The 25,888-nt window shown below is 60.2% G+C and overlaps 1 protein-coding gene across 22 annotated transcripts in view; it reads right to left on the bottom strand.

Moving 5' to 3' along the window:
• Positions 1 to 25,888, bottom strand: part of TNS1 (tensin 1) — a 214,409-nt gene that overhangs the window by 82,726 nt on the left and 105,795 nt on the right. For 13 of the 22 annotated variants that reach the window (XM_070070213.1, XM_051848187.2, XM_051848186.2 and 10 more), the window contains 7 exons: positions 13,858 to 13,899; positions 13,048 to 13,095; positions 8,084 to 8,133; positions 5,986 to 6,157; positions 3,187 to 3,237; positions 1,834 to 1,956; positions 1,309 to 1,373 (listed from right to left, as the gene is read on the bottom strand). In XM_070070213.1, coding sequence (XP_069926314.1) covers positions 1,309 to 1,373; positions 1,834 to 1,956; positions 3,187 to 3,237; positions 5,986 to 6,153 — 407 coding nt within the window. In that variant the 5' untranslated portion in view covers positions 6,154 to 6,157; positions 8,084 to 8,133; positions 13,048 to 13,095; positions 13,858 to 13,899. Of the gene's footprint in view, positions 1 to 1,308; positions 1,374 to 1,833; positions 1,957 to 3,186; positions 3,238 to 5,985; positions 6,158 to 8,083; positions 8,134 to 9,180; positions 9,300 to 12,412; positions 12,994 to 13,047; positions 13,096 to 13,857; positions 13,900 to 19,194; positions 19,312 to 19,604; positions 21,790 to 25,888 lie in introns of those variants that run through there. The other 9 variants (XM_070070216.1, XM_070070215.1, XM_070070218.1 and 6 more) reach the window with 6 other exon arrangements.

The raw sequence follows: 25,888 nt of genomic DNA, 5'->3' as shown, positions 1-25,888 counted from the left end.
GTGAGACGCCGACTCCACGTGCAAGAACATGTCCTGCTCCCCTAGACCTGCAGAGCCCTGCAGTCAGCGCTGCACCTAAACCACCCCGTGCTGGCAGGGCTGCAGGAAGAGAGTGATCCCGCACATCTGCATGGCCTGTGCCGGACCGTACTCAGCCCTGGCGGCTCTGCAGCGAGCCCATCCCAAGCCCAGCACTTAGCCCTGTGTCCTGAGGCGTGGGACTCCACCCCACGGACCTGGACCTCATTCCGCTCACCTATCAAATGGGGGCGATAACCACATTCTTCCTCAAAGGTTATCAGGGGGATGGAGCAGCCATAGAGGGCTGAGCCCCCACTTGCACACAGTAGGTGCACAGAAGGGCTCATGGTTGGGCAAAGATGTGGCTGGGCTGACTTTCTCCAAACAGTAAAACTACCCCACCCCACCCCCCATGAGCCTTCTGCAAGATGCTCCACCCACTCAGTGATCACCTTGAAACAAGACAGGTCGTGGCCCTCCCATGGCGATAGCTTCCATCACTCTTAGAATGAACTCCACGGGGCCTTAGCGCGGCCTCTGGGCCCCAGAGCTCGTCCTCCCTCCTCCCCTGCCCTCCCCCACCCAGCTCCCCGCACCCCTCCTGGGGCCTTTGTCCTTTCTCTGCTACAAGCCCCAACCCTGGACTCCTCACAACGGCTCCTGGCTCCTCCTCGAGGTCCCAGAGCCTCACCGCCCGCTGTTCTCCCCCAGCCCCGTGTCCTCGGCCACAAGCATCGCCACGTTTACTCCCTTTGTGTGCACGGGGGCAGAGGCTGGCACTTGTCTCTGTGTCTCCCGGCTCCTAGACCCCTGCCCGGCACAGGGGCGGCTCAGCGACCACCACTGAACAAATGGATGAATGGGCACCTGCCCCGCCCCTGCAGAACGGGATTCACCCGCTGCTTCCTTCCTGTCCTTGCTCCACAAGCCCTGGGCAGGAAGAGGGTCCTGCTGGCCAGAGACAGGGGACGGAGCACAGAACTTCCAGATGGGCTTGGTGGGCCTGGACTGACCCAACCCTTCTTACTGACTCCCTCCCTGTTTACCCAGGGAGACAGAAGGCAGTTGGGCAAGGGCGAGTGGCCCACTGAAGCCGCCCCCTGCGGGCAGGAGGGTGGACTCTGCTCTCTGCTGCACTCTGTCCCCCTCAGAGCCAGGCACAGGCCCCTCCTCTTCCGGGGAATCCAGCACCTCACCGTCCTTATCACCCCGATGCACTCTGTCCTCACCCTGCGGCCCCGTGGGGTAGGGCGGTGCTCCGAGGCCGGGCGGCTCCGGCCCTCTTACCTGGCAGAGATGTTGCTGTAGTGCATGTAAGCGGCGATGACAACGCCTATCCTGCCCCGGTTCCCCTGCAAGAGCCCCAGACACAGAAGCCTTTAATGGTGAGGTCGCATCTATGGCCCCAGAGCCTAGGCGCAGAGGGCAGGGGCTGCAGAGGGGCGTGAGGCTGGGAGGGAGCACAGGGCAGGGGCGGAGTCTCAGAGAAAACAGCTGATCCGGGGCTGCTGGGGACACAAGCCCCAGAACCAGCTCTCGGGGGTGCCTGCAGGAACAGAAGCTGTTGCCCTCTGCAAAGAACACACACAGACTTGTGCACCGACACAATCCAGAGATTGTGGCTAGACACACTTCTCCGAGGATGCACTTAGGCATGTGTGCATAAACACACAACACATACACACGTGTCCACACACAGGCACACACAGCACCTATACATGCATGCAGGTACACATATGCACATACAAGCCTGCAATGCATGCACACATGTGAACACACACGTGTGCACGCACACCCACACACTGCCCAGACCTTGTTGTGCAGAACGACGACGTTGTGGGGGTCTGCGGTGAGCCAGGTGTCCATGGCCTTGCAGACGCTGCAGATCTTCTCCAGGGCTGGGGTGTGCAGGTCAGGCCAGCCAAATTCCAGTACCTGTGGCCCAAGCCATGAATGAGCAGAGCAAGCCCTGGGAGCCAAGCGGGCCCACGGGTACCGGGACTGGGAGAGCAGTACCAGCAGCAGGCCCCCGTCAGCCGCACTGGGAGGTAAAGGCCACCAGCCAGGACTACAGAGCCTGGGCCTGGGGCTCAGCTCTGCACTGACTCTGCAGGGCCTTGGGCAAGCCACACCCCTCTCCAGCCTGCTTCCTTCTCTGCATGTAAAATAAAGGCGTGGAAACAATCAGCCCAAGGTGCACAGGACTCGGACCTTAAAATGTCCCAAGGAGCCCTGAGCAACAGCCCTCGAGCTCTGGAGCCTAGGACTCCCTCAGGTTCCCCCGTGGTTCCCAGCTCATTCCCAGACCCTGGAAGTGCAAAAACGAAGCTGGCTCAGAGAAGCCTGCTGAGCTTTGGAGTAAGAGAGAACCACCTTGGCCGGCGCCGCAGCTCAATAGGCTAATCCTCCGCCTAGCGGCGCCAGCACACCGGGTTCTAGTCCCGGTCGGGGCGCCGGATTCTCTCCTGGTTGCCCCTCTTCCAGGCCAGCTCTCTGCTGTGGCCCGGAAGTGCAGTGGAGGATGGCCCAAGTGCTTGGGCCCTGCACCCCATGGGAGACCAGGAGAAGCATCTGGCTCCTGCCAGATCAGTGCGGCGGCCAATGGAGGGTGAACCAACGGCAAAAAGGAAGACCTTTCTCTCTGTCTGTCTCTCTCTCTCTCACTATCCACTCTGCCTGTAAAAAAAAGGGGGGGGGGGGGGAGAGAACCACCTAATCCAGCCACATCACTTACAGGCACACACGGAGGCCCACAGAGGTCTGTGGCCTGCCCAGGGACCAGAATCCAAGAGCTGGGAGCCAACATCCACAACACAGTCCCCGACACAAACCCACGAGCAAACAAAGTAAAACTGGTGGCAGGGACGCCCAAAGCAGCGTTTGAAATCCAGAAAGCACAACTCGGGCACGACAGCATCCCCCTGGGTGCCACGTGCTCCCCAGGGCAGCCTCAGGCAGGAAGTCAGCTTCTGTGACCCGCCTCCCAGACATGCGTCACACACAGGGCTCTCTGCCTGCTACAAGAAGACCCTCCAACTTGCAAGGGCCATGCAGATGGCCATTGTGCCGTGCCCGAGACAGATGTGGGGACCTCAGGGCGGGTCCTCATATCATCCATGCGGGGAGATAACCCCCCGCCCCACCCCAAAACAACTATAGGTTCACCTTGGCGTGGAGCTTGGTGATGTCCGGTCTCCGCTCCGAGAGGTTGAACAGCTGGAGGGAGAGACAGGATGAGACCATGAGCAGGGGCACAGAGAAGCCCGGCAAGGAAGCCACCGGTCACACTGGGGACATGACCGACAGCAGTGCCTTCTCTAGTCCCCTCTAAATATCCACGGTCCCAGGGCTGGCACTGTGGCGTAGTAGGCCAACCCTCCACCTGCAGTGCCAGCATCCCATAGGAGCGCCTGTTCATGTCCCGGCTGCTCCTCTTCCAACCCAGCTCTCTGCTATGGCCTGGAAAAGCAGTAGAAGATGGCCCAAGTGCTTGGGCCCCTGCACCTGCATGGGAGACCCAGAAGCAGCTCCTGGCTCCTGGCTTCAGATTGACCCAGCTCCAGACGTTATGGTCATTTGAAGAGTGAACCAGCGGATGGAAGATCCCTCTCTTTCTGTCTCTCCCTCTCTCTGTCTGTAACTCTCCCTCTCAAATAAATAAATAAACCTTTAAAAAAATTAAAAAAGAGAGAGATCCATGGCCCAGGCAGGTAGAGTGTCACTGTTCTCACAGCCAGGGGCCCGGGCCCCAGGGCAGCCTACCCGCATTGCCTGTGCTCACTGTTGCCTCTCTCCCACTCCCCTGGTGGAAACAGGAACCCCACAGCAGCCTGTCCGGGAAGAAGGGGGCAGAGTAGCACACAGACGCTCGGCCTCTGCCCCAGGGGCCCACGTCCTGAGCTGAGGCAGGCAGGGTGGGAGGGAGGGAGGGAGTCTAGGGGTGGTGCGCGGTGGCACTTGGCCATCCCTGGCCACCAGCTCGCAGGCTGACTTGAGACCCTTGTCCATGAAATGTAGCATCTCTACTGTCAGACTCCCCCCCACCCAACCAGAGCGGGCCAACTGTTCTGGGTGGGGCCCCTCCGACCCTCGATCCCATAGGTACCCCCCACCCTGTGTCTGTGACTCCCACTGCACCCCACTGCCTGGGTGGACACTCAAAGGCCACTGCATGGTCTCCTGGGGAGAAAAGAGGACAGCAGAATCTTGCAGGGACAGGGTGGAGAGAGCCACAGAGTGCTGGGTCCCGACACCAGGAAGGCTCAGAGATGGCTTCCAGGTCACTCGTGTGACATAAAGGAGCATCCTGTTGACCACAGCTGCCACTCAGCAAGATTCCACCGCAGCCAGGACCTGGGCTGAGGACCTTATGTCTAATGTGGGCCTCATTCCCTCAACAACCACAGGGTACCTGGGGCCATCAGACCCATTTTACAGATGGGGAACACAAGGTTTGGGGAAGTGAAGTGGCCCAGAGGCAGAATCTAAACCCAGGACTTCCTGAGTACCAATGCTCCCGCACGGAGACAGGCAGGCCTCCAAGGGGGCTGCGTAATGTTCCCCCAGGGGTGCACGTGCCCTCAGAACTTCAGAATGCGGCCCCTTTTAGAAATAGGGATGGAACGGGACAGAGGTTTGACTGCTGCTGTCTTAATTGACGGGTGACAGAGCTCACTCTACTGATGGCATCTGAGAAGTGGGCCTGGTGGGAGGGGTTCAGGTCACTGGGGGTGTGCTCCCCGGGAGGGGGCTCCCACAAGAAGGCTGATTATCGGAGCTCCAGCTCTGACCTGCTGTTGTCTCTCTGTGCTTCCTGGCTCACCACGTGACTGCCCCTGCACACCCCGGTGACCAGGCCCCAGCAGACGTCACGTGACCGCCCCTGCACACCCCCGGTGACGAGCCCCAGCAGACCTCACACTATGGAGCCGCCCCATCCTGATCTGTGATCTCCAGACTCTGAGATGGTGTCAACCCGTTCTTTCCCAAGAAGCTCCCCTCACCTATCCTCATTCAGCAACGAAAAGCAAATGAAGAGGCTGATGCGGGCAGTTAAGGATCTCGGTTTGAGGACCCCCCAGATGGAGGACGGGCCTGAGTCCACTGGCTGGTGGCTCCCTAACACGAGGAGGGGCGCAGAGAACCAGGCGGAGGGAAGGCTGTGGAATGACGGAAGCAGGGGTGGGAGGGACAAAGCTGTAAGCCATGGGATGCAAAGGGTTGCCGGGAGACACCAGCAGCAGGAAGAGCAAGGTAGGATTCCCTCCCCCAGGAGCGAGAACTGTGAGAGAACCCACTCCTGTTGCTCGAGGCCACCAAGCGTGTGGTTATTAGTTAGAGCATACCCAGGAAGTCACTGCAGCTGGGGCCAGCCCACGTGGGCCTCCCTGCACGATGGACCGGAGCCTTCCTCTGGGCTAGGAACAGGTCAGCCTTCCTCCACTGGAGAAAACCACTATCGCCTGGCACCTCACCTACATGTTGGACAAGCCCTCTGTGCCAGCAACACAGGGCCCCAAAGACACACGTGGCCATGACTCCATCCTGAGACCTCCCAGAGGTCAACTCCAGCCCTTTCCAACCTGTGACTTCCGGCTGTTAACCTACCTCCCCACCCCCACCCCCACGGCCTTGCCCTAACAAGTGCTTGCTTCCCACAGCTGTCGCGAAGGCTGAACTATGTGCATGGCAGTTTAACAGAGCTGGGCTCACAGAAAACTCTAACACGAGCTTCTGTTAATCTCTTCTCCTGGTACACGCCTCTCTCTCTCTCTCTCTCTCTCTCTCTCTCTCTCTCTCCCGGATCCTTAGAACTGAGCTGGGCTGGAGAGAAAGTGAAGGAAGGAGACCCCAGGGCTGAGCAAAGCAAGCGGTTGCAAGGACGCAGGAGCAGGTGCAAGGCCACCTGCGGCCAACAGGTGACGAGCGGGTGGAAGGCCAGAGCGGCCGGGGCCCCATCCTCACCAGATAGTTGCCTCCATGCTTGGACTTGAGCATCTGAGCCACTTCCCGGAGATTGCTCCGGAAGTTCTCTTCGTTGGCCGTGCTGGGGAAGGACACGGCGATGATCCTCTCCGTGACGTACACCAGGTCCAGCTCACAGTCGTCCTCCATGGTCCGGCCCACGCTCATGTTTCTAAGGAGACAGTGGGCAGTGGGGTGTCCGGATCAGAACCTGCCCCCCAGGGCAAGTCCCCAGATAGCTGCACCTGCCAACACAACCTGCCTGACCCCGCAGCCAGCCCGGGTCAAGGCCGGGGCAGCCAGATGGGGCAGAGGCTGGTGAGGACCTTGGATGGCTTCAAGGATGCCAACTCTAATGTTCCCAGCAACTGTAGGTTCCCAGCAGTCCTGGCCTGGCCCTGTGATTCCAGAAGTCAGAGCCAGGGCCAGACAGTCCAGGAGCCTCGGTGCTCGCCCTGCCTGCTCTCACCCTGTGGCTGCCTGGCCAGAGGGAGGGTGGCAGGTGTCCGGGAGGATCCAAGGACTCTCTCGGGAAGAGGAAGGGGAGCCTGGTCGGGTGCTCTCCAGCATCCAGGAGCTGAGCCTTCTGCTGCTTCCCCAACACCAGAGCTGTGCACTGAGTGAGAGGCCTCTTGCGGGGAGGAAGGGGGCGGCTCAGGTGACCCGCTCACCTGGGCTCCAGGTAAGCAGACCACGAGGCACATTCCTGCCCTCCCAGGAGGCAGGCAGAGCGGCTGCTGCCCTTTGTGCCCTGGCTCCCTCCCTGCCTCCAGCAGCTCCCACCACCTGCCAGGGCTACTTCTTGGCAGTGGCCTTGCTGAGGTCTAACGACCCAGGAAACAAGACGGCACAGGGTCTTGGCCGCCACCATGGCGGGGTGGCCCCCGGAGCCATGTGTCACCTGCAGAGATGGGAGCCCCCTGGGCTGGGGGAAGGAGAGAGAGGAGCTCACATCTCTGTACCTCTCCCAGCTATACTTGCAGGGGCAGGGTCCAGAAGGCCCTGGGCAGCCCGCCTGTCACTTCCAGGAGCATCTCTAACCCCCCTCAGCCCCACATGTCCCTTCCCACACCTTGCTTCCCCGCTATCCACGGGGGCACGACCGTGGCCTCGTTTCACTCACCCTTCCCCGCAGCAGGGTAAACTGAGACTGCAGAGGCAGTGGGAAGAACACCCACGCCCAGAGTATGTAAAGGCGGGGAGGCCTCACTGGCACTGGGGAGACCGAGCCCCCTGCCATCGGGCAGCTAGAAGAATCCAGATCTCCAGCAGGCCTACTCTGAGCCTATCTGTCTAGCTAGATGCGGCATGAAGATGCAGCAGCCAAGGACGCAGTGCGGCTTTTCTGGCTTGGGGTGCAGGGACGGAGAATCAGTGCCCAGCCCCGGCCACTCAGGCGGCGACAGCCTACCCAGGGACAGTTCTGTAGGTGGCAGGCAGTCTGGGACAAGAAACCAAAGACAACCCTCATAGAAAATGGGTTTGGGGCAGGGAGCCTCAGCTAACGTGGACCATCCCCCAACCCCACCCTCCAACAGCCCTCTGGTCCTCGCACCAAGACTGTGAGAGAAAGGCAAGCAAGCAGCACTCGCACAGTTCCATGGGAGTGCATAGGACAAGGCAGTGACAGGCATGAGTCAGGAGGAGCCCATCCCAGGCACCCACCTGCCCTCCTGGGGCTGATTCCCAAACAGGCAGACCAGCGCCACCAGCTGGACAATTTCGGTGTTACACTCTGCACCCCTCCACCCCACCAAACTGTTCTCTGCTTTAGGGGAAGGCAGGTTCATCTCAAGGGCCACCTCCGGCCTGTGGGCAGCTGGTGCCAGCTGGTCCTGAATTCTAGCCCAATTCTTGGTGGCTGCTTGTGTACCTCTCACAAGTCATCTTCTCCACAACGCAGTGCTCTGTCTACCATCAAATGCTGGTCTGGCTGGGAGTTCAAACTCCAAACACAACTGCTACCAAGTGGCATCTGTCTCTCTCTCTGTGACTTTGTGGCTTCATTCTTGGGGACCCAGAGGCAAGACTTGACAGGAACATCCATAGCACCCCACAGCCTGCACCCTCACCCTTTGCCCCCATGTGCCAGACATACCTGCTGGGCCGGGGATGGGGCTGGACACTTGGAGTGACTCTGCTGGAGCCCTGAGAGAGAGTGAGAGAGAGAGAGGCAGTGTTACTGGGAGGGCCAGCAGAGCAGCAGAGAGCTGTCCACGGGAGCACCCAGGGCCATGGCCAAACACAGATTGTCTGCTGCTTTCTCTGCCAACATTCCAGCCCCACCACCCTAGCACCTCAGCTGCCTGAAGCCAAAAACAACCACTGCCAATTCCACGTGAGCCTGCCCGCCTGCAGGCAGCCCCAGAGGGACAGAAGGAAGAAAGCCAGGACCCAGCAAGGCGCCCCACCTGCTGGTGTCACCTACACTGAGGACCCGCCATGGGGACACCACCCCCCGTGGACAAGCAGGGGAGAAGCAGACCATGCGGGAGAGAGGCCAGGGAGACCAGCGGGACGGTGCGAGCCTGGATCCCCGTCCCCAGCAGCTCTCGGTCAAAAGGCTCAAGACGAGAACCTCTAGGGATATCATATACAGAGACAAGGACTAAGGCAGGGAGCCCACTTCCAGAGTGTCTATCACCTGCTCCTGTCCCTGGGTGGTCGACTTGTGCAACATTAGGCCAAGGGACCCAAACACCCCAGCGCAGTGGGATGGAGCAGGGAGAACGCACAGGGTCCGAGTCCCTTGCTCCCCAGGGACTGGGTTCCAGGGTCCTTCTGCACTGCCTCGCAAGTGACTCAGCCCCTCGGAGCCACTTGTCCCACCCAGTGTCCAATGGGGTGACCCTCAGCGGCTTGCAGGGAGGATGCAGATCAACCGTGTGTAGGGAGCACTCTGCCCTCTGCCCGGCACTCAGTAACGACAGATGTAGTTGTGCTCACAGCCAAATGCTCACCCCATAGAACAGCAGAAGCCTGCATCCCTTCTACCAGCCACCTCTGCAGCACCTCGCAGGGTGCAAAATCGACACCCAGTCCAGCCTGGGCCCTCTGCGCCCACCGACACCTTCCAAACACCCGTGTGCCCCCCAGGAACCAACCCATCCCAACCACCAGGTCTCGGCCACCTCTGGAGAGGACCAGACCACAGTGAGCCAAGGAGGGGAGAAACTGGGGCTCAAGATGACTCACCCCCAAGTCCCTCTGGAGAGCTGACAACCAAGCAGGACTCACACTCTGACTTGGCGCTTGATCCCCGGGCCCCCAAGAAGAAGATGAACCCTCGTCAGTCCCCTCCTGGCTCCAGGGGTTCTATGAGGAGGGGCGCGCAGGTGGGCTCTGAGCCCTGCTCCCACCTGCAGCTGCGGTCAGAGCCCCTTGCCGGGGGAGGACTCTCCATGCAGCCGTCCCGGGAGGGAGAAGGTGGTGTGGCCGGCGGCCCCTGTGCCCGGGCTGCCTCTGCACTCTGAGCAGCTCAGCAGCGGGAGGAGGAAGGAGCCAAGTGGGGCTGCCGGGCGGGAGAGCCTCCCAGCTCCTCGGGGGGCCCCCACAGGCTGGGGTTTGCATGAGTCAGGCGGGGCGGGGAGGGGGTCAGGAGGCCTGTGCCAACACCACCCGCCCAGAGGCACGCAGACGCACCCCATCCATCTCCCTGGGCTGCTCTCTGACGAGGAGGCACTGACTCGCCCCAGGCTGTGGGCCCTGCTCCAAGGCCCGGGGCCACCCTGCTATAAATACCCGCTGGGGCTTCATCTGCTGATCCACAGCCACTTGTGGAGGAAGCCGCCACAGCTGCTTCGAACAACTGGAAGCTGCCGCGTAGCCAGCCAAGCCCGAGGTGCAGCCACGCACCACGGGTCCCAGGCCCTGGGAGGGTGCGGGCAGCAGGGGGTGGGGGGGGGACCCGGCTCAGCAGGGGATCTGGGGAGCCCAGGGCTGCTGGTAGGTGCAGCAGGCAGAGCAGGAGACCTGGCTGCCTTCTCTCCACCACCGCCCCCCTGCAAACGTTACAACATTCTGCATTCCTCAGCCTCCCCACCCCCAAAAAAAGCCAGGGAAGATAAATAAGAAACTTGGCCCCAATACAGGCTGCCCACTGCTGCCTCCAGTGGGGAGAAGGCAAAGTCCAAGACCGCTCGGGTGCCCCCTGCTGGCCGCAAAGGGGAAGCTGCCCTGGACAGCGACCCCTCTGTGGCAGCCGGCAGCTGGAGTGTCATCCCCACACCCCGCCCCTACCCCCCACCCCCGTGAATCACTGCGCGGCTGCCCTGGCCCTGAAGGGCTTCCTGTTTTCCGTCCAGCGCAGGGGCGTGTGACCGTGCTGGCAGAGTGCAGATGACAGGACACACAGGAGCACAGGGCGAGGACCCAGAGCCGGGGGGGAGGGGTGCGTGGGAGCCGACACACCCACCCATAAAACACAGGGGGCCTCCCCCACCCCACCCCACGCCTCAGGAGGCTTCGAAGGAAAGGTGTGGGAGCGAGTCGAGGGTGCGGGCATCCCCGGCGCACGGCCGCCACCACCGTCACTCCTCCACGTTGGAGGCACAGGGGAGCCTAGCAGGGGAAGTCCCTGACCTCAGACGGCTTCTACTGCACAGACTCTCGTCGACAGACCTAGTGGGAGAAGAGGCGTCTCGGCCTCCTGTTCCCATCTGTGAAATGGGTATAGCACAGTGCTCACAACACTTCCTGCCTACGCCACTTGGAGCCCCTGGGAAAAAATGGCTAGAGGACTTTACAAACTACTTTTAAGAGAAAAATAAGCTCTCTGCCTGCCTTTAAACCCATTCTTTCGCTCTCTGGGGATATGTCAGAGCCCTTTCACCCCATGACTCTGAACTTCTCCTAGCTCCTCCCAAAACATGGGCCAAGAATAGAACTTCTGATACAGCTCCCCAGGCACCAAACAGGACCCTCCCCGGTCCTCATCACCAGCACACACTGACAGGATGGCACGAAAGGAAAGTCCACAGCTTCCAACAAACAAACGTCTTCACTTTGCTCCCTGCCAGGAAGTCCCTCCTGCTATCTAACCCTCATCCTTCCTGCTGCAGTTTCAGCCAACTGCTTTGGCCCAGGTTCCCCCTACAGGTGGGAGCTGATCGTCACTCAGACTCTGTCCTGTTTGCTACCTCCTGGCCCACCCTTGCAGCTTCAGCGGGAACCCTGGGCCTTGGGTGGGATCTGAACCCAGCAATGCCGCTGCAGGAAGAGTTCTGGTTGCTTTGAGGTCCAGAGACCAAACACAACCGTGCTGACCAAAAGAAAAGCCATTTCCTGAGCCCAAGTCCCCGGGGAACAGAGCTGGGAGTGGGGTGTGGAAGGAAACACCAGGCAGCCAGACGCTGGCCACCGACCCACGTCAGGGGCCCGTCCCCATTCCTTCATCTCCTCTGGGGGCTGTGGCCACCCTCCCCAACCCTCTACAACCACACCCCTTCCTCTCCCCTTCCTGCCCACCAGCCTGGATTTTTCCAAAACAAAGTGCGCCCCAGCGCACTGTCCACAAACTCGTCTACACACCAAGTCGGCCGGAGGGAAACAGCCACTCCTGCCCTGTGAGTCTCGGGCCTCGGGCCAGAGCCGGGGAAACAGCTCCACAAACAAGCGCAGGGCAAGCAGCAGGCCGGGGAGAAGTGCAGGGCTTCCAAAGCAGGTTGCTCTCCCCCCCCGCCGCCCCGCCGGGTCTTCCCTCGCCCCTGCAGTACAGGGGACTTGGAGGAATCTGCTCACTTTATGGACTCCTCTAACCAGAACTGGACCAAAACTCACCTTGTCCTGCCTCCCATATGCAGACCACACACACACACACACACACACACACACCGATCACAACCAAATGCCTCCACTTGCTCCCCAGGAGCAAGATCGTACACACTCTCACAGCTGACAGTCCTCCGTGATGTCTAACTTCCCTCTCTCCTGCTGCAGCTCTAACTCACAGGATCCGTCTGGCCCAGGCTGGGGAGGCAGGGGGATGCAGCCGCCCCAGGATGTGGCTTCTGAGCATGCCCAGACTGTGGGCTAAAAGGCTTGGCTCATGGGCTACCACCTGTCCCTGGGGCCAAGGGCTGGGGGTCCTGGGTGACCCCAGACCCAAGCAGCAGTCCCAAAAGGGACTTTGGTCATTGAAAAACTCCAAGGCTCCTTGTCTATGAAGTGGGGTCACAGCATCTGCCATCAGGGGTGTCATGAGAATCTAAAAACACCCAGCCTAGCCCCCGTAACAGGACCAAGAGGAGCTAAACTTCACGGAACACGTAGTATACACTTCGTGTGCCCAGAGCTGGCTCACCCTGCGGCAGCAAGCACACGTGCAAAGTTAAGTTTCTCCCTGCACGCAGCCCCGGGCACATCACAGACCTGCACACGGCCCCCTGCCCAGTGCATGGACTCGGTGCCCATGGGAACCCACACCTACCTTGAAGAGGCCCTTCCTCCCCAGTTTGAGGGGCATACTCCTCGCAGGCCTGCAGGCCACCTCCGCTCTGTAGGGCTGGCTGTGCCAGGGGCCCCAGGGCGGCGCAGCCGTGGGGCAGGGGGTGTGCCCCCCCCGGCACCTCCCTCCAGGGCCCTCCCACCGCCATGGGTCAGGCAGCTGTCAGATGATAGGGCCTCGTGCCACCCACAGCTCCCCCTGTGCCAACCGCCAAAACCACTCCCTGCTCCTCCGCAGGCCCCAGGGTGAGGCTGGAGGGGCCAGCTCAGGGGCACAGTCACGGGGGGCCGGGGGCCACCAGTAAAGCCCACCTTGCTGGGGTGCAGTCAACCCAGCACACGTGTGCACACACACACGGCTCAGAGTGGCACAGGCACCCCATTCTGGTCCTTCCGTCCAAGGAGCCTGTCCCTTGGCAGCCCCCAGCCCACCACCACCGCAAACTCAAGGAGCCTGGGGGCACCAGCTTCCTCCAGAGCCCATGGACTTGAGGCCACAGAGAGGATTCTGCCCTTTCCCAGGCTGCCCCGAAGCCCAGCTCCACTACCACGCAGGTCTGAGACGGTGTCCACCTCCCGCTAGGCCCCGGCCCTCTCCCCAATGCCACGCGTGCTTACGTCCTCAACACTTTTCTGCACGTTTCCACCCCAGGAGGCTCCTTCCCCCTGTAGACAGAGACAGACAGTCAGGCAAACACCCACAGGGCACCAGGGCTTCCACCCAGGGCTGCAGAGCGAGGGGGTGGCGGGTGGAAAGGCCAAGGAGGGGGCTCCAGTGTTTAACGTTTGTCTACTAAGGGCCCCCCCAGAGCCAGCCAAACCCCTTGATTTGCATTCCAAGATCACTCCTCTGGCAGACACTATTATTCCCATTTTGCAGGTAATAAAACTGAGGCACAGGTAGGACTACACCTCACCTGTAGCCAGACAATTAGAAACCTGGCAGAGTCAGGATCCGAACCCAAGACCTCTGCCTCCAAGCTCACAATTTCCTGCTGGCCAGGATGTGTTTCTCGGAGGGTGGCCTCGGTTTCCCCCTGAAGCCCCAAATCTCTCCCAGCCCCCAGCATTCCTCCCCTTCTCTACACAGCCTTGAGAAAACTGTCTCTCTACTAAGTCAGAAAGACCCCCTTGGATGGCTCTGCCTGCTCTCATGTTCTACATATTTAATAAAGAGGCCCACATTCAACCCTGAGCTCGCTCGCTCGCTCGCTCTCTCTCTCTCCACCTGCCTGGTGCCTCAGCAGCCCACTGCAGAGCACATGGGCACGGACGGATGCCCAGCCCCCAGAGCCACCAGCACCCACCACGACTTCCCCCCAGTGCCCCAAATCAACTCCAGAAGTTTGTCCCCAACCACATCTCACATCCTCCACGTCCCCGCCCTCCGTTTCCAGCTCCTTCCCCCCGGCCCAGGCTGTCACTCACCGTGTCCACTACATTCTTCGGAGCACTGTCAGTGGTGAAGGGCTGTGGAGAGAGAAAACAGGCAGAGGCCTCAGGACAGTGGCCCCCGGGGGGCGGGGGGGCCGCAAAGGACCCAGAATTCCGAGACAGGAACAGCGACGCCAACCCAGGATTCGGTCCCAACTTGGCTTTGCAGAAGGAAACAGAATCCCACCGGGAACGGAGCCCGCCTCCAGGCCCTGGGCCGCCTGCCCCCAGCACCCGGGCCTCGTGCCCGGCGCTGCGCCCGGTGAGCTGCACCTTTGCACTGTCGCAGCCTCACCTCACCCACTCCACCGAGGATCCAGGCTGCAGGTCTCGGCACTGCTTTGTCGCTTTATAGGTGTGAGCAGTTAAGGGAACAATCCCACGCTGTCACAGGGACAGCAGGATGGGACCCCCGTGCTGGGCCCTACCCTTCACACCCCTTGTGTAACAGCCCTGCGGCCGGGGAGCGGGAGCCTTCCAGGTGCCCCTTCCGGCGAGGCACCCCTTGTCCTAGCACAGCTCATTTCATGCACACAAGCTCCGTCCCTGCACCCATGGCCCCTGGACACCCCCACGCATTCCCACATCCTGGTCTTCCCCTCTCTTCCTCCCTGGACGACTCTCCCCCTCCATGAAGCCCTCCCTAACCACCTCGGCAGATGGAGATCCCTCTCCCACTTCTGAATGCCAGCCAGTATCCCTGTCTGTGCCACTCATTTAATTTGCGGGTGAATAACCTCATCATGGGAGTGTATGCCTCATCTTCCCAACTGCTGTTTTAACAGAGATCTTCAACAAGTTCAGGGAAAATGCATGTTATCTTAAAAAAAAAAATAGCTGTTGGTGGGGTGGGGCAGCGCTGTGGCACAGCTGGTTAAGCTGTCGCCTGCAATGCCAGCATCCCAGATAGGCTCCCTGCTAATGCCCCTGGGAAAGCAGCGGAAGATGGTCCAAGTGCTTGGGCCCTGCACCCGCGTGGGAGACCTGAGTGCAGTTTCAGGCTCCGGGCTTCAGCCTGGCCCAGCAGCTATCTGGGAAGCAAACCAGCAGATGGAAGACCTCTCTTTGTCTCTCCCTCTCTCTCTTTGTTAACACTGCCTTTCAAATAAATAGATAAATCTTTTTAAAAATTTGTTTTGGTTATTTCGGAGACATAAAGAGAGAAGCTAGCCCTCATCCATTGGTTTACACCCTCAATGCCTGCAACGGCCAGGCCAACGCTAGGAGCTAAGAACTCAATCCAGGTCTCCCACATGGCGACAGGAACCACATTACTGAAGCCATCACCACTGCCTCCCAGGGTCCCCACTGGCATGAAGCCAGAGTCAGGAGCGAGAGCCAGGCAGCAAACTCAGACACTCCAATGTAGGGCATGGGGACATCTTACCTCCTTCCCTGGAAGCTTAACCACTTGGCTAAACACTCATCCCCACAACATCTTAATCCCGCTGTCCATGAACTTGTTGAGGTCCCATCATATTGAAAACGTTCATCCCTCCTGCATCCAGAGTAAGACTCAAAGCCACATTATTGCAAAGTCAATGGAAAGTTCCCTTACAGCCAGGGCTAGGACTTACGCACAGTAGGCCATCAACAAGTCCCCGGGGCCTGACCCCGCCCCTCACTCTGCCCACACCACCAGGAGGGCTTCCTATGAGTGGCATCCTGAGAACAGGGGATCCCTAGGTCCCCGGAACAGGAAGGAAAACCTCCTCTCCCGGGGCCACCTCCAGCCACAGCCTCCAGGGCTGCACCTGCCACTCAGCGGAGTGACCGTGGGGCCCTTGATGGACACAGAAGGACCTGAGCACGACTGGAGGGCTGAGAAAGCCACCTTTGCAAAGACACACGTGGACTGGGTCGGAGGAGGTCTCACAGGAGCAAACCCCAGCCCCAACAGAGGGGCAGCTGCCCATGTCCAGAGGACCAGGGGGCTGAGATGGGGCTGGAGGAAGGAAGCCGGCTGGATGGAAGACAGCAGTGATGTCTCTGGAAATGGCCCAGGACGCCTGCCCCTACTGCCTGGAAGCCAGGTCGAGGACTTCCTGAGCCGCTCAGGGCCTAGGCAGGAGGACAGGGTCCGGGAACAGGTGGTTGGGGGAGGCACGGAGCCCCAAGCACACTGTCCTCTCTGCAGGCACCAGGAGTCAGAGGTGGCTGTGAGGGAGGAGCAATGATGTGGCATTCTGTCCTTCCCAGCTCAGCCCTGACCCTCACCCTCAACCCCACTCACCGCACAGAGTCCCTGCTCCTGAGCCGTGCTCCCTGGGTAGCACGTCCATGAGCCCACTGGGAGGTGCCGGGGGTCCCTGCCCCAGGCAAGGAGCATGCCCGGTGCACCTGCTCCGCAGCTGCCTACTAATCCCACAGGGACACCTGGGGTGGGGCAGTGCACCTGCCTCCTCTCTGAGTTCCGGGCGGTGCTCACAGGTCCCTTCCACGTGCAGAGTCCACCTGGTGAAGGAGCCAAGGCCAGAGCTCCAGGCCCAACCCCACCCTTGGCCACGAGGCTGCACAGGAGCCCCCAAGAGCCCTCCTCCTCCTCCTCCTCCTCCCCCTCCTCTGGATCAGGACTCCAACAAGCCCAGCGGTCAGCGGAGTGTCTCAGCCTGGAGACCATGTGCTGGTCTCAGTCCACCCCCGAGCTTCTAAGTCCCTCAGACCCGTGGTGGGGCTGAGGACGCGCGTTTCTAACAGGGCCCCCCCTGCCTCTGGGCTGCAGGCCTGGGCAGCAAACCCACTCTCTGCTGCTAGCACGGCCATGCAACCTCGAGCAGGTCACCACGTCCTCGCTGCACTCCCAGAGGAATGCAGGGAGCCCAAGCAAAAAAAAAAAAGCACCAGGGCACCTGGAGCAGCAGGGGCAGTGTGGGCAGTGTGAGTTACCCTCCACCTCCACCCTCGGGCTAGCACTCCGCATGCCCCGCCCCCGGGGGCCCCAGGCCTCAGCAATGTGACAGCCGACAGCCACTCACTCTCCCTGCCAGCACCCTCCAGCAGCGAGCCCTCTGTGCCCCTTCCCCACGCCAGCTGGAGTCCAGCCGCAGTGACACTGGCCAGCGGTCAGATGCCCAGATGCTTTCTGAGGAGCCAAACACTCCCCGAGCCCGTCCAGACCGAAACCCCCCACGCTGCTGGGACACACAGCCTCGCATGCGTGCTGCCCCCCAGCCCACTTTGCCTGGAACTGAGTCCTGTTTGTTTCTCAATCGCGGTCAGTCCTGGGACTATGCGGAAGGAAAAAGTCTGGAAGCAGGAGGGCGGGGTCTCCCCGGCCCCAGGCCCTGCAGGGAGGTGGGGCCAGCAGCAGCTCCTGATCACCTGGGGCTGTGGCCTTCCTCACCCTGCCTTCAGCTACAAGCTCCTGTACACCCACACATGCACACACACGCACACACACAGTTCACCCCTTCCCCAGGGTTGTTTCAATATTTACCTATTTTTAATTGTGTCTCCTTGTACCCACGGCTCTCCAACTCTCTCTATTTTATTTACTTAGCTCATTTAGCGTCTGCCTCTGTCCCTGAAAGTTCAGAGCCAAGAACAGAGCCTGGCACACTGCAGGCCCTCAGGCACTCTGTGGGGTAAAGACACCGAGAGAGGACCCTCGCCACCCACCCCGGCACCTGCCCACGCTCCCCGGCACACCACAGCCAGCAGCCTCAGGGCCTCAGAGTCCAAGCCCTCGACCTCCACCTTTGCGTAGTTTTCTATCAGGGCTTTTCTACCACACACACACAGAGACAGACAGACACACACACACACACATATACATACACATATACACACACATACACATACATATAGACATGCACACACATACACACATATACACAGATACATGCATATACATAGACACACATAAGATACACTTACATATATAGACACACACATATACACAGCATACACACATATACACAGATACACGCACATAGACATAGACACACATACACACATATACACGCACATATACAGACACACACATATACACAGCACACACACATATACACAGCGCACACACATATAAAAACATGCACACATATACACAGATACATGCATATACACACAGATACACGCACATAGACATAGACACACAGATACACACATATACATAGACACACATACACACATATACACGCACATATACACACAAGCACAAAGACAGACACACATACAAACACACACAGGCACAGACACACAGAGACACACACAGACACAAATACACAGACACAAACACACACACAGAGACACACACAGCAACACACACACAGGCACAAACAGACACAGAGACACAGACACACACACAGCAACACAAACACACACACAGACACAGACAGGCAGAGACATACGCACAATACACACACAGAGACATTCACACATACAAAGAGACACACATACAGACACAGAGACACAGACACAGAGACACAAACACACACAGACATCCTTTGCACGCCACCCCTCAGAACATGAGCTCCGAGTGAGACCTGACACGTCCTGTCCTCCATGCCCCGTCTCACAGCCAGGGAAGCCGAGGTGCAGAGAGGGCCGACCTCAGGGTGAGGTCTGTGGCAGGGCTGGGGCTGGCTCCCAGGGTCGCGCAGCTCACTGTCAGGCTCATCTCCCAGCCAGCCTGCAGGCAACTGGGCTGTGAAGGACCAAGCAGAGCCTCCCCGGCCACACCCACCCCTGCCCAGCCCAAGGCCCCACCTGCAGGCTTTCCCCAGCGGGGGCAGCGACTCCCGGCCCCAGCAGGGCTCGCCCAGGCCCCACTACCTCAGGCAGACAGCAAGCTCTGCACCTGGCCCTGCTCGAAGGCCAAGCCCTGCCCTTTGTGGACCCCTGTGCTCCACCGTCCCAAACCTGGGCATCTATGGCGAGATGGGGACAGGGGTGAGGCGCTGGGGGCACAGAATCCAAGGAGGTGCCGCTCGTAGGTCCTGGAGTGCACCTGCAGAATCCGGGGAGCTCAGCCTTACAGATCCCACCCCACTAAGGGCCTTCCTTGCCTCCCTGACTCATGGCCCAGCCTGGAGCTGACTTCTCACGGCGTGGGCATGAACACGAGGACACCTCTTCCTCTTGTGCTTAAGACCTCCGGGCTTTCCAGGGCAGCTCTTCGCTTTCCCGACCATGAGGGCCTCACACTCAGCCTCACCCCACTTCCGAGGTGAGTAAACTGAGGCTCTAAGCGGTCAAGTAACTTGTCCAAGGTCACGCAACCCCGGGCACCTGAACCTGCTGCTTGTACCACATCCCTCACGCATTCACCCTCCCTCCACTCCCTGGTGGTGCTCTTCCTCAGCCAGTCCCTCTTCCTCTTCATCAACTGACCGCCCGCAGGAAACAAGCTTCCTGAGGCATCAAGACTCGCTGCAGCAGTCCCCGGGGCCGGTCCTCAGTGGGGCGGGTAGGGCTTTCACTACCCTTCCGTGGGAAGACTAGAAATGGCTGCAAAGGGAGAGACTAGGGTCAGATAACAGAGGGAACTTCCTGAAGCTGAGGGGTTGTGAATCACGGGGTGGGTAAGGGAAGATGCACATCCTTTCTATTTCCAGACCCCCCCCCCCGAAAAATGGACCCTCCCCCACGGGGTGGACCCTGGGTATCAGGGAGGACCACTCGGAGGTGGCCTGCAGGGAGGGTAGACTGGGGAAAAAAAAGTATCTGCTAGCTGCTGTTTGGGAGGAAGGAAAAGGCAGGGGTGCGGGGCTGGGGGGAGGGGGGAGGTGCAGAGTGCATACTCAGCCTCGAGGAACATTCCGTCCAGAAATTCCTCACACCCTCCCTCCCCCGTCCACCCGCCGGCGCTCCCTCCTCTTGCCCCCTGGGAGGCCTGGAATCCAGGCAGTTTTGGGGGCCCAAACACCCGTGACATCACATGAACCTCCATGGCAATGAACTGTGAGGTCACGGCAGGAGGGCTGCCTATCAGGAGGGGAAGGAGCTGGGGGCGGGTGGGTAGGACCGGGCAGGGGCTGGGAAAGGCGTCAGACCCAGGACCCAGAGGAAGTTATTCCCAGCTTACTTGTTCCAAAAATAGGCGCACGCACAGATGAAGAGAGGGCTACAGGCAGGAGGGCAGGGCAGGGAGGGGCACTCAGGGGGCACGCAGAGGACTCATGGTGGACGGCAGGTGCAGGGCGCCCCCAGGGCAGACTGGCTACCAGCAGGAAAAACAGGAACCCGGGAGGGAGCAGCCCAGCACAGAGAGGACCTGGGACCTGGGTATCGCCTCCCTCAGTGGCCACAAGAACCCTGGAAAGAGAGCTTTGAGCCCTTTGGGTAAACGAGGAAAGGGTGTTTCCAGGCAGGTTGGCCACCCTGTGGGAGCTCAGAAGTGGGACAGGCACTGGAGGGAGAGCAGTGAGGACGCAGGCCAGGGCAGGCCAGGGTGGCAGGGAGAGCCGGCTGCCGGAGCCCAGGACCCCAAAAGTGCAAGTGTTAAGTGGCTCCAGGCCGAGGCCACCAGAGCGAAGGAACCAGCTCCACATGACGCAGTGGAAAGTTACCCTGAGTCTCCCTGAACCCCCAGGGAGGGGCTGGGCAGGCCCACGCCTGTCCTCAGTCCCTTCCCCCAGCACCCCCTACGGGGGAGGCCCAGCACCCAAATGTTGGCTGAGGCCGGGTGGCCGCGAACACCCCCCACTGCAGCCAGTTTGCACACACTCACCAGCCCTGGCAGTGGGCCTGGCTGGAATGGCTCACACCCCCTCTTGTCATGCCCAGCCCCAGGACATGGTCCTCCTCCCACCCCCCACAGCCACCCTTGCCTACAGGGTCAGCAACCCACGCTGAGCGTCTACACCAGCCTCGGCCAGTCTGCTCTGCCCTTCTCTGATCATCCACCCCACCACCACCAAGCTGCCCGCAGCAGAAGCCCAGCTCTGAAACCCTGCTTCAGGTCACTTCTCCACTCAAGGGCCCATGATGCCTCTTGGTGCTTAGCCCCACTTCAGGTTCAAGTTCCCCAACCTGCCCATGGATGCCTACATCGTCTGGCCCTTGCCGCTCTGGCTGGAGACGGCTCCAACACCTTGCTCTCTCTCCTCCGGCACTCAGCTCTGCTAACAGCAGCAGCTGCCCCCATGCCTGCTCGCCCAGCGGCCCCAGCCTGGGCCACCAAGGGTGTGTTCAGATCCGGGGAATACAAGGTTGCCCAATGCCCTCCTGCCCCCAGCAAGATCAGCATGGCCAAGAGCATTTCCTGGATTTGCCTTGTCCTCTGTCAGACTCAGCAGTTCGTCCAAGGCCCTACCCAGCCACTGCTGCGGCCATGCAGCCTGCCAGACGCCCTTCCTCTTCCTCCCCTCTTCTCTTCAGCTCGCTCCAACGCCACACTGGACTGGGAATGGGAGGCACATGTCCGCAGCCATCACGCACATGGGATGGCTTGTGCCCCTAAACCCGAAGAGGAGGACTTCAGATCAGGAGCCCAGAGTGGGAGGCTCATTAAGTACCCCACGGTGGCTCACTCTCATTCTTACTGAGCACGAGGTGCCCCGGGGACAGGGCCCTTCCCCCTCATTGTCCTCTCCCACTGCAGGTGGCCACACACGGGAGTGCCCAGCACATCTGGGAAGGCCTACATCGTCTGGCCCTTGCCCCTCTGGCTGGAGACGGCTCCAACACCTTGCCCTCTCTCCTCCAGCACTCAGGGTCCCCTTTGGGGGCCATGTTCCTTCCCAGCCCAGCTGGAGAGTGGGACCTCGGTGGCCCTGAGTCCCCAGGCTACTCCCTGGTAGGGACTCTCTCTGCAGCTCTGGGCCTTTGCACCTAACAGGTATTGGGGGCCCTTGTACCCCCGGACAGGACACGAAGCCTCAGACAGTCCAGGTGGGTGACTCCAGGTGCTAGCAAGCTCTCCTGGTCACTCAGTCACCTTCCCTGTGTGACAGCCTCTGTGCGCCAGGTTCTACCCTGGAAAGCAACAGAAAGAAGTCCAATTGCCTTCCAACCCCTCCTCACTGCCCCTCTCCAACTGCCCCCTATGGTCCTTCTCCAAGCTTAGCAGCCCCTGAAGGGATACACAAATTGGGATGTGCACCCCCCCCCTCAATGCTGGGGACCCTCTGGGGACCTCAATGCCCAGCGTCTGCCTCTCCCCTCAGCCTCTAAGGGGCACACCTCCTGGCAAAGCTCCATTTCCCAGGATTTCCCAAAGATGGGTACTCATGGCCCTCTCAGTGCCCTGGGACAAAATGCACTGGTTCGGGGCCTGTCAGCCCCTGTGACGGACAGCGAGCGAGAAGACAGAGCCAGGCCCGAGCAGCTGCCCTTCTCATCTCTCATGAGGCTGCCCAGTGCCTTTGAGGGGCCTAGAGAGTCACTTAAGATCCTCAGGGCCTGTTTCCTTGTCCATAAACAGGCACAGGGCAGGGGCTGGGGACAGATGGAGTCTAAACTTCTCTCAGCCCACCCATTGCCCATGCACACTCAGGAAATGCTGACAACTCTGGCCAAAGAGACCCCTGCAGCCCAGGCACATGGGACAGTGGCCAGCATGCAGTAGGTGTGTAGGGGATATTTATTGGGAGGATGGTTGGGTGTGCATGGATGGACAGACCTTCCCGCAAATCCCAGGCCCCCAGCCAACAGGAAGGCTATTTAGAAAGAGGATCCCAGAAGCAGCCTGGCACCTGGCAGCATCAGAACCAGCCAGCAAGGGTGCCTGGGGAGGAAGCAGACCAGGGACCCTCCTGACGCAGCCCTGCCAGCTGCGAGAGCCAGACCACGTGGCCAGGGTCTTCTGAGCCCACCTGTTCCACTGCACCGAATGCTCCTTTTATCAACCCAGGACTGGGGGGATTTCCACCCACCCAGGGCCACAGGAGGGCTTTGGAAACTGCAAATGCTATGCTGGTGACAGTGGCATTTGCCACTGCTGGTGATTAGGAGGGTGGACCCTGGTGCCAGACTACCAGGGCAAAACCCCAGCCTGGCCTCAGTTCCTCATCTGTGACACAGGGGCACACTGCTTGCTGCAGAGGTTATGTTTGCAAAGCTTTGAGAACAAAGCACAGTAGGTAGAGCTCCAGAGAAGGGTGAACTCTCCCTGTGGCTGGCACAGTGGGGCCCCTTATCCACAGGGAACAGTCAGACCATAACAGTGAACATGGCAGGTACCAAGCCCTGTCCACAGGTCAAGAGCTTGCACCTCCCCACCTCACGGAAGCCCTTGGCAGCTTCTCCGTGCACACATCCCAACAGCCAGCATCACTGCTCTCGCAGTCTGGACCATCACTAAGTAAGACCAGAAGCTCTGATCGTTGCCATGGCAACCAGATGACGTTCAGGCCCAGACGGCATACAGCGTGCACACATCTGGGGCTGGAGAACAAGCCATTCCATCAGGTTCCTGAGGACGGAGCAAAACTTAGAATGTACAAATTATTATTTATTTCTGGAATTTTCCATTTAATATTTTCAGGTGGTAGCTGAAATCTCAGAGAGTGAAACCTTAGAAAAAGGGGGGACCACCATACTACCTTCAGCACCATGACAATCAACCTGCCGGCTCCAGGTCCCCACTCCCCTCCCCCACCCAGACTCCCTGCCCCAAGCTTCAGGTTCATTCCACAGGGACACCCTGAGCCCCCGCAGGAGAAGCCATGTGGGCCATTTCTCCCCCAGCCCGGGTCTGCTGGGTGCCGGGCTGCACAGGCTTCCACGGGCCTGGCAACCGACTGACTTCAGTGGGCCTCCCACAGGGCAGGACCCCCAGGAAATGCCTTTGACTCTGACTTTTCAGTTGAGAAAAGCCACTCCAGCTCTTTCCAAGGACCCAGAGTGTCTGCGGCAAAATCGTCCTCTCCCCTGTCCACATCACCCTCTCAGGGGACCCCCACGGGAGAGCGGTGACCCCAGGAACCTTCCACCCAAGGCCTTGGGCAATGTCTCTGGAGTAAGATGAAAACATGGGTTGAAGATTAAGCTGCCTTGCCCCAGCTGCCCGGGCACAGGCTGGAAAATGTGTTTGCCTGGCAGGGCCTGGGGCTGGGCAGAAACTGTGTCCAGAGATTGGGGGGGGGGGGGGTCCTAATCCTGGATCCGGTAAGATTTGAGCAAGATCAATGAGGAGGCCAGAGCTGGAGCCAGACTGAGAGGGAGCAAACATGACAGGCAAACAGATGGACAGACACCCACCGTGTGCGAACAGGGAGGGGGCAGGGAGGCCGAGACCAGCCCGGCAGAGGCTGAAGGGCAGGCAGCGGATGGACAAGGAAGGAAAAACACAGACCCGCCCTTTCCTGCCTCTTGTGAACCTGTTCAAAGCACCGGCCTCTCCCGCCCCGCCTGGTGAGGAAACAGGTGCTGACTGCTCCCAGGGGTAGGGGGTGGGGGGCCAGACTTTCTCTCTCACTTTCCCCTGGGCCACTTTCCCACTCCCTGGGGACAGCAATGGAGCTGCCTGCTGGAGCCCTGTGTCACCGGCAGAATCGGCGGCCACTATCCTGGGCCAGCCACGGAACGGGAGCAGAAGCAGTCTTTATTGAGCACCTAATGTGTGCCAGGCATGGGCTGCATGCCTGTCTCCCGGCCAGTCAAAGCAGCATGTATAGAGTGCCAACTGCATACAAGGCTGTGAGCACACAGCAACGGACGGACACAAATCCCTTGTGCTGGGGGAGCTGACAAGCTGGTGCAGGCGGGCTCCTGAACAAGGTTCCTAACCGCAATGCAGTGCAGCAGAGGGTGGTGAGGGCGGGCAAGCAGAGGAAGGGGGAGAGCCAACACCTGAGTAGCGACCTGGGCCAGAGAAAGAGCCTTGCTGGCATCTGTTGGAAGAGCATGCCAAGGGGTGAGAACAGCAAGTGCAAAGGCCCAAAGGCAGCCTCGTGTGTGCAAGGCCCAGCAAGAAGGTCAAGTGGCTGTGACAGTGAGGGAGGGAGACAGCAACCCGTGTAGGGCCGTGCAGACCAGTGGGTACACCTCGGCCTTTGCTCCATGTGAAGTGAGCAGTTGCTGGAGTTGTGAGCACAGATAATTAGATACACTTGTCACCTTGCTCGCTGACAACCGCATGGGGTAGGTGCTGTTGCTAACTCCCATGCTAAAGAAGGGAAAGCCAGGACCAGCAAGGTCAGACAATGTATTCAGGGTCACAGGCCTGGGGGGTCGGACAGCCGGTATCCAAGGCGGAGGTGGGTTCCAGCGCACGTATGGGAAGCTCAGATAGGAGAGGTCGCTGCCCCATCACCTGGTGACTGACAGCCTGCTGGAAGATCGCAGCCCCTGGCCGCAAAGCAGGGGCGTCACAGACATGAAGACCCTACAGCCTGGAGCCGGCCGGAGTCCCTCGTGGAGCCTGACCCCAAGCCTCCGGCTGGAATGCCAAGCCAGTCCCTTGTGTCCTAGCCCCTGACTCTGCAGCCCAGAAACAGCGCTCATGACAGAGGCCAGACACCTGGCTTCTGCCTGGTGATCCTTCCACGCTGGACCCTCAGCCTCAAGCCACGGCCAAGGACTCTGTGTTCTCAGCACAGGGTGGTGGTGCCGCTGGAATGAGGAGAGAGGGTGCTCAGCCCTCCCCACTGCCCTCCACGCCCCCCTCCCACCCCCAGTGTCCTCGGCAGCCCCACAGATTCCTCACTGGCAGCTCCCAGCCAGGCTGCAGTCTGCGCCCAGCTCCTGCTGTGGTCGGATGACCCTCGCCTGGGCTCTGTGCGAGTGACACTGCACATCTGGAGCAGCGCAGCCGGGCGAGGGCACCCCTGCAGAGAGGGCCAGCGGCCCGGCAGGACCTAGGCATGAAGGGCCCCCCCATACCAGGAGGGAGTCTGCGAGCCCTGAGCGCTCCTGTGCCCTCCCATCACCACCCTGAACAGGGAGGGAGGGCCAGGCACTTTGGAGGGAAACTGAGGTCCAGAAAGAACCAGGGCAGGATCGTGTGTGTCAGACCAAAAGGAGACTGGGTGACCCAGTGGAGCACCCAAGGTCTGGGCTGGCAAGTAAGGGACCTAGGACCACCTGGGCCCCTATGATACCTTCCCCGGCCACAGACTGCCCCTAACATCAAGACTCCCAC

Source organism: Oryctolagus cuniculus, chromosome 3 (genome assembly GCF_964237555.1).
Source record: "Oryctolagus cuniculus chromosome 3, mOryCun1.1, whole genome shotgun sequence".
Classification (NCBI taxonomy): domain Eukaryota; kingdom Metazoa; phylum Chordata; class Mammalia; order Lagomorpha; family Leporidae; genus Oryctolagus; species Oryctolagus cuniculus.
Note: the sequence above shows the minus strand (reverse complement) of the source record. Positions and strands in the feature narration are given on the sequence as shown.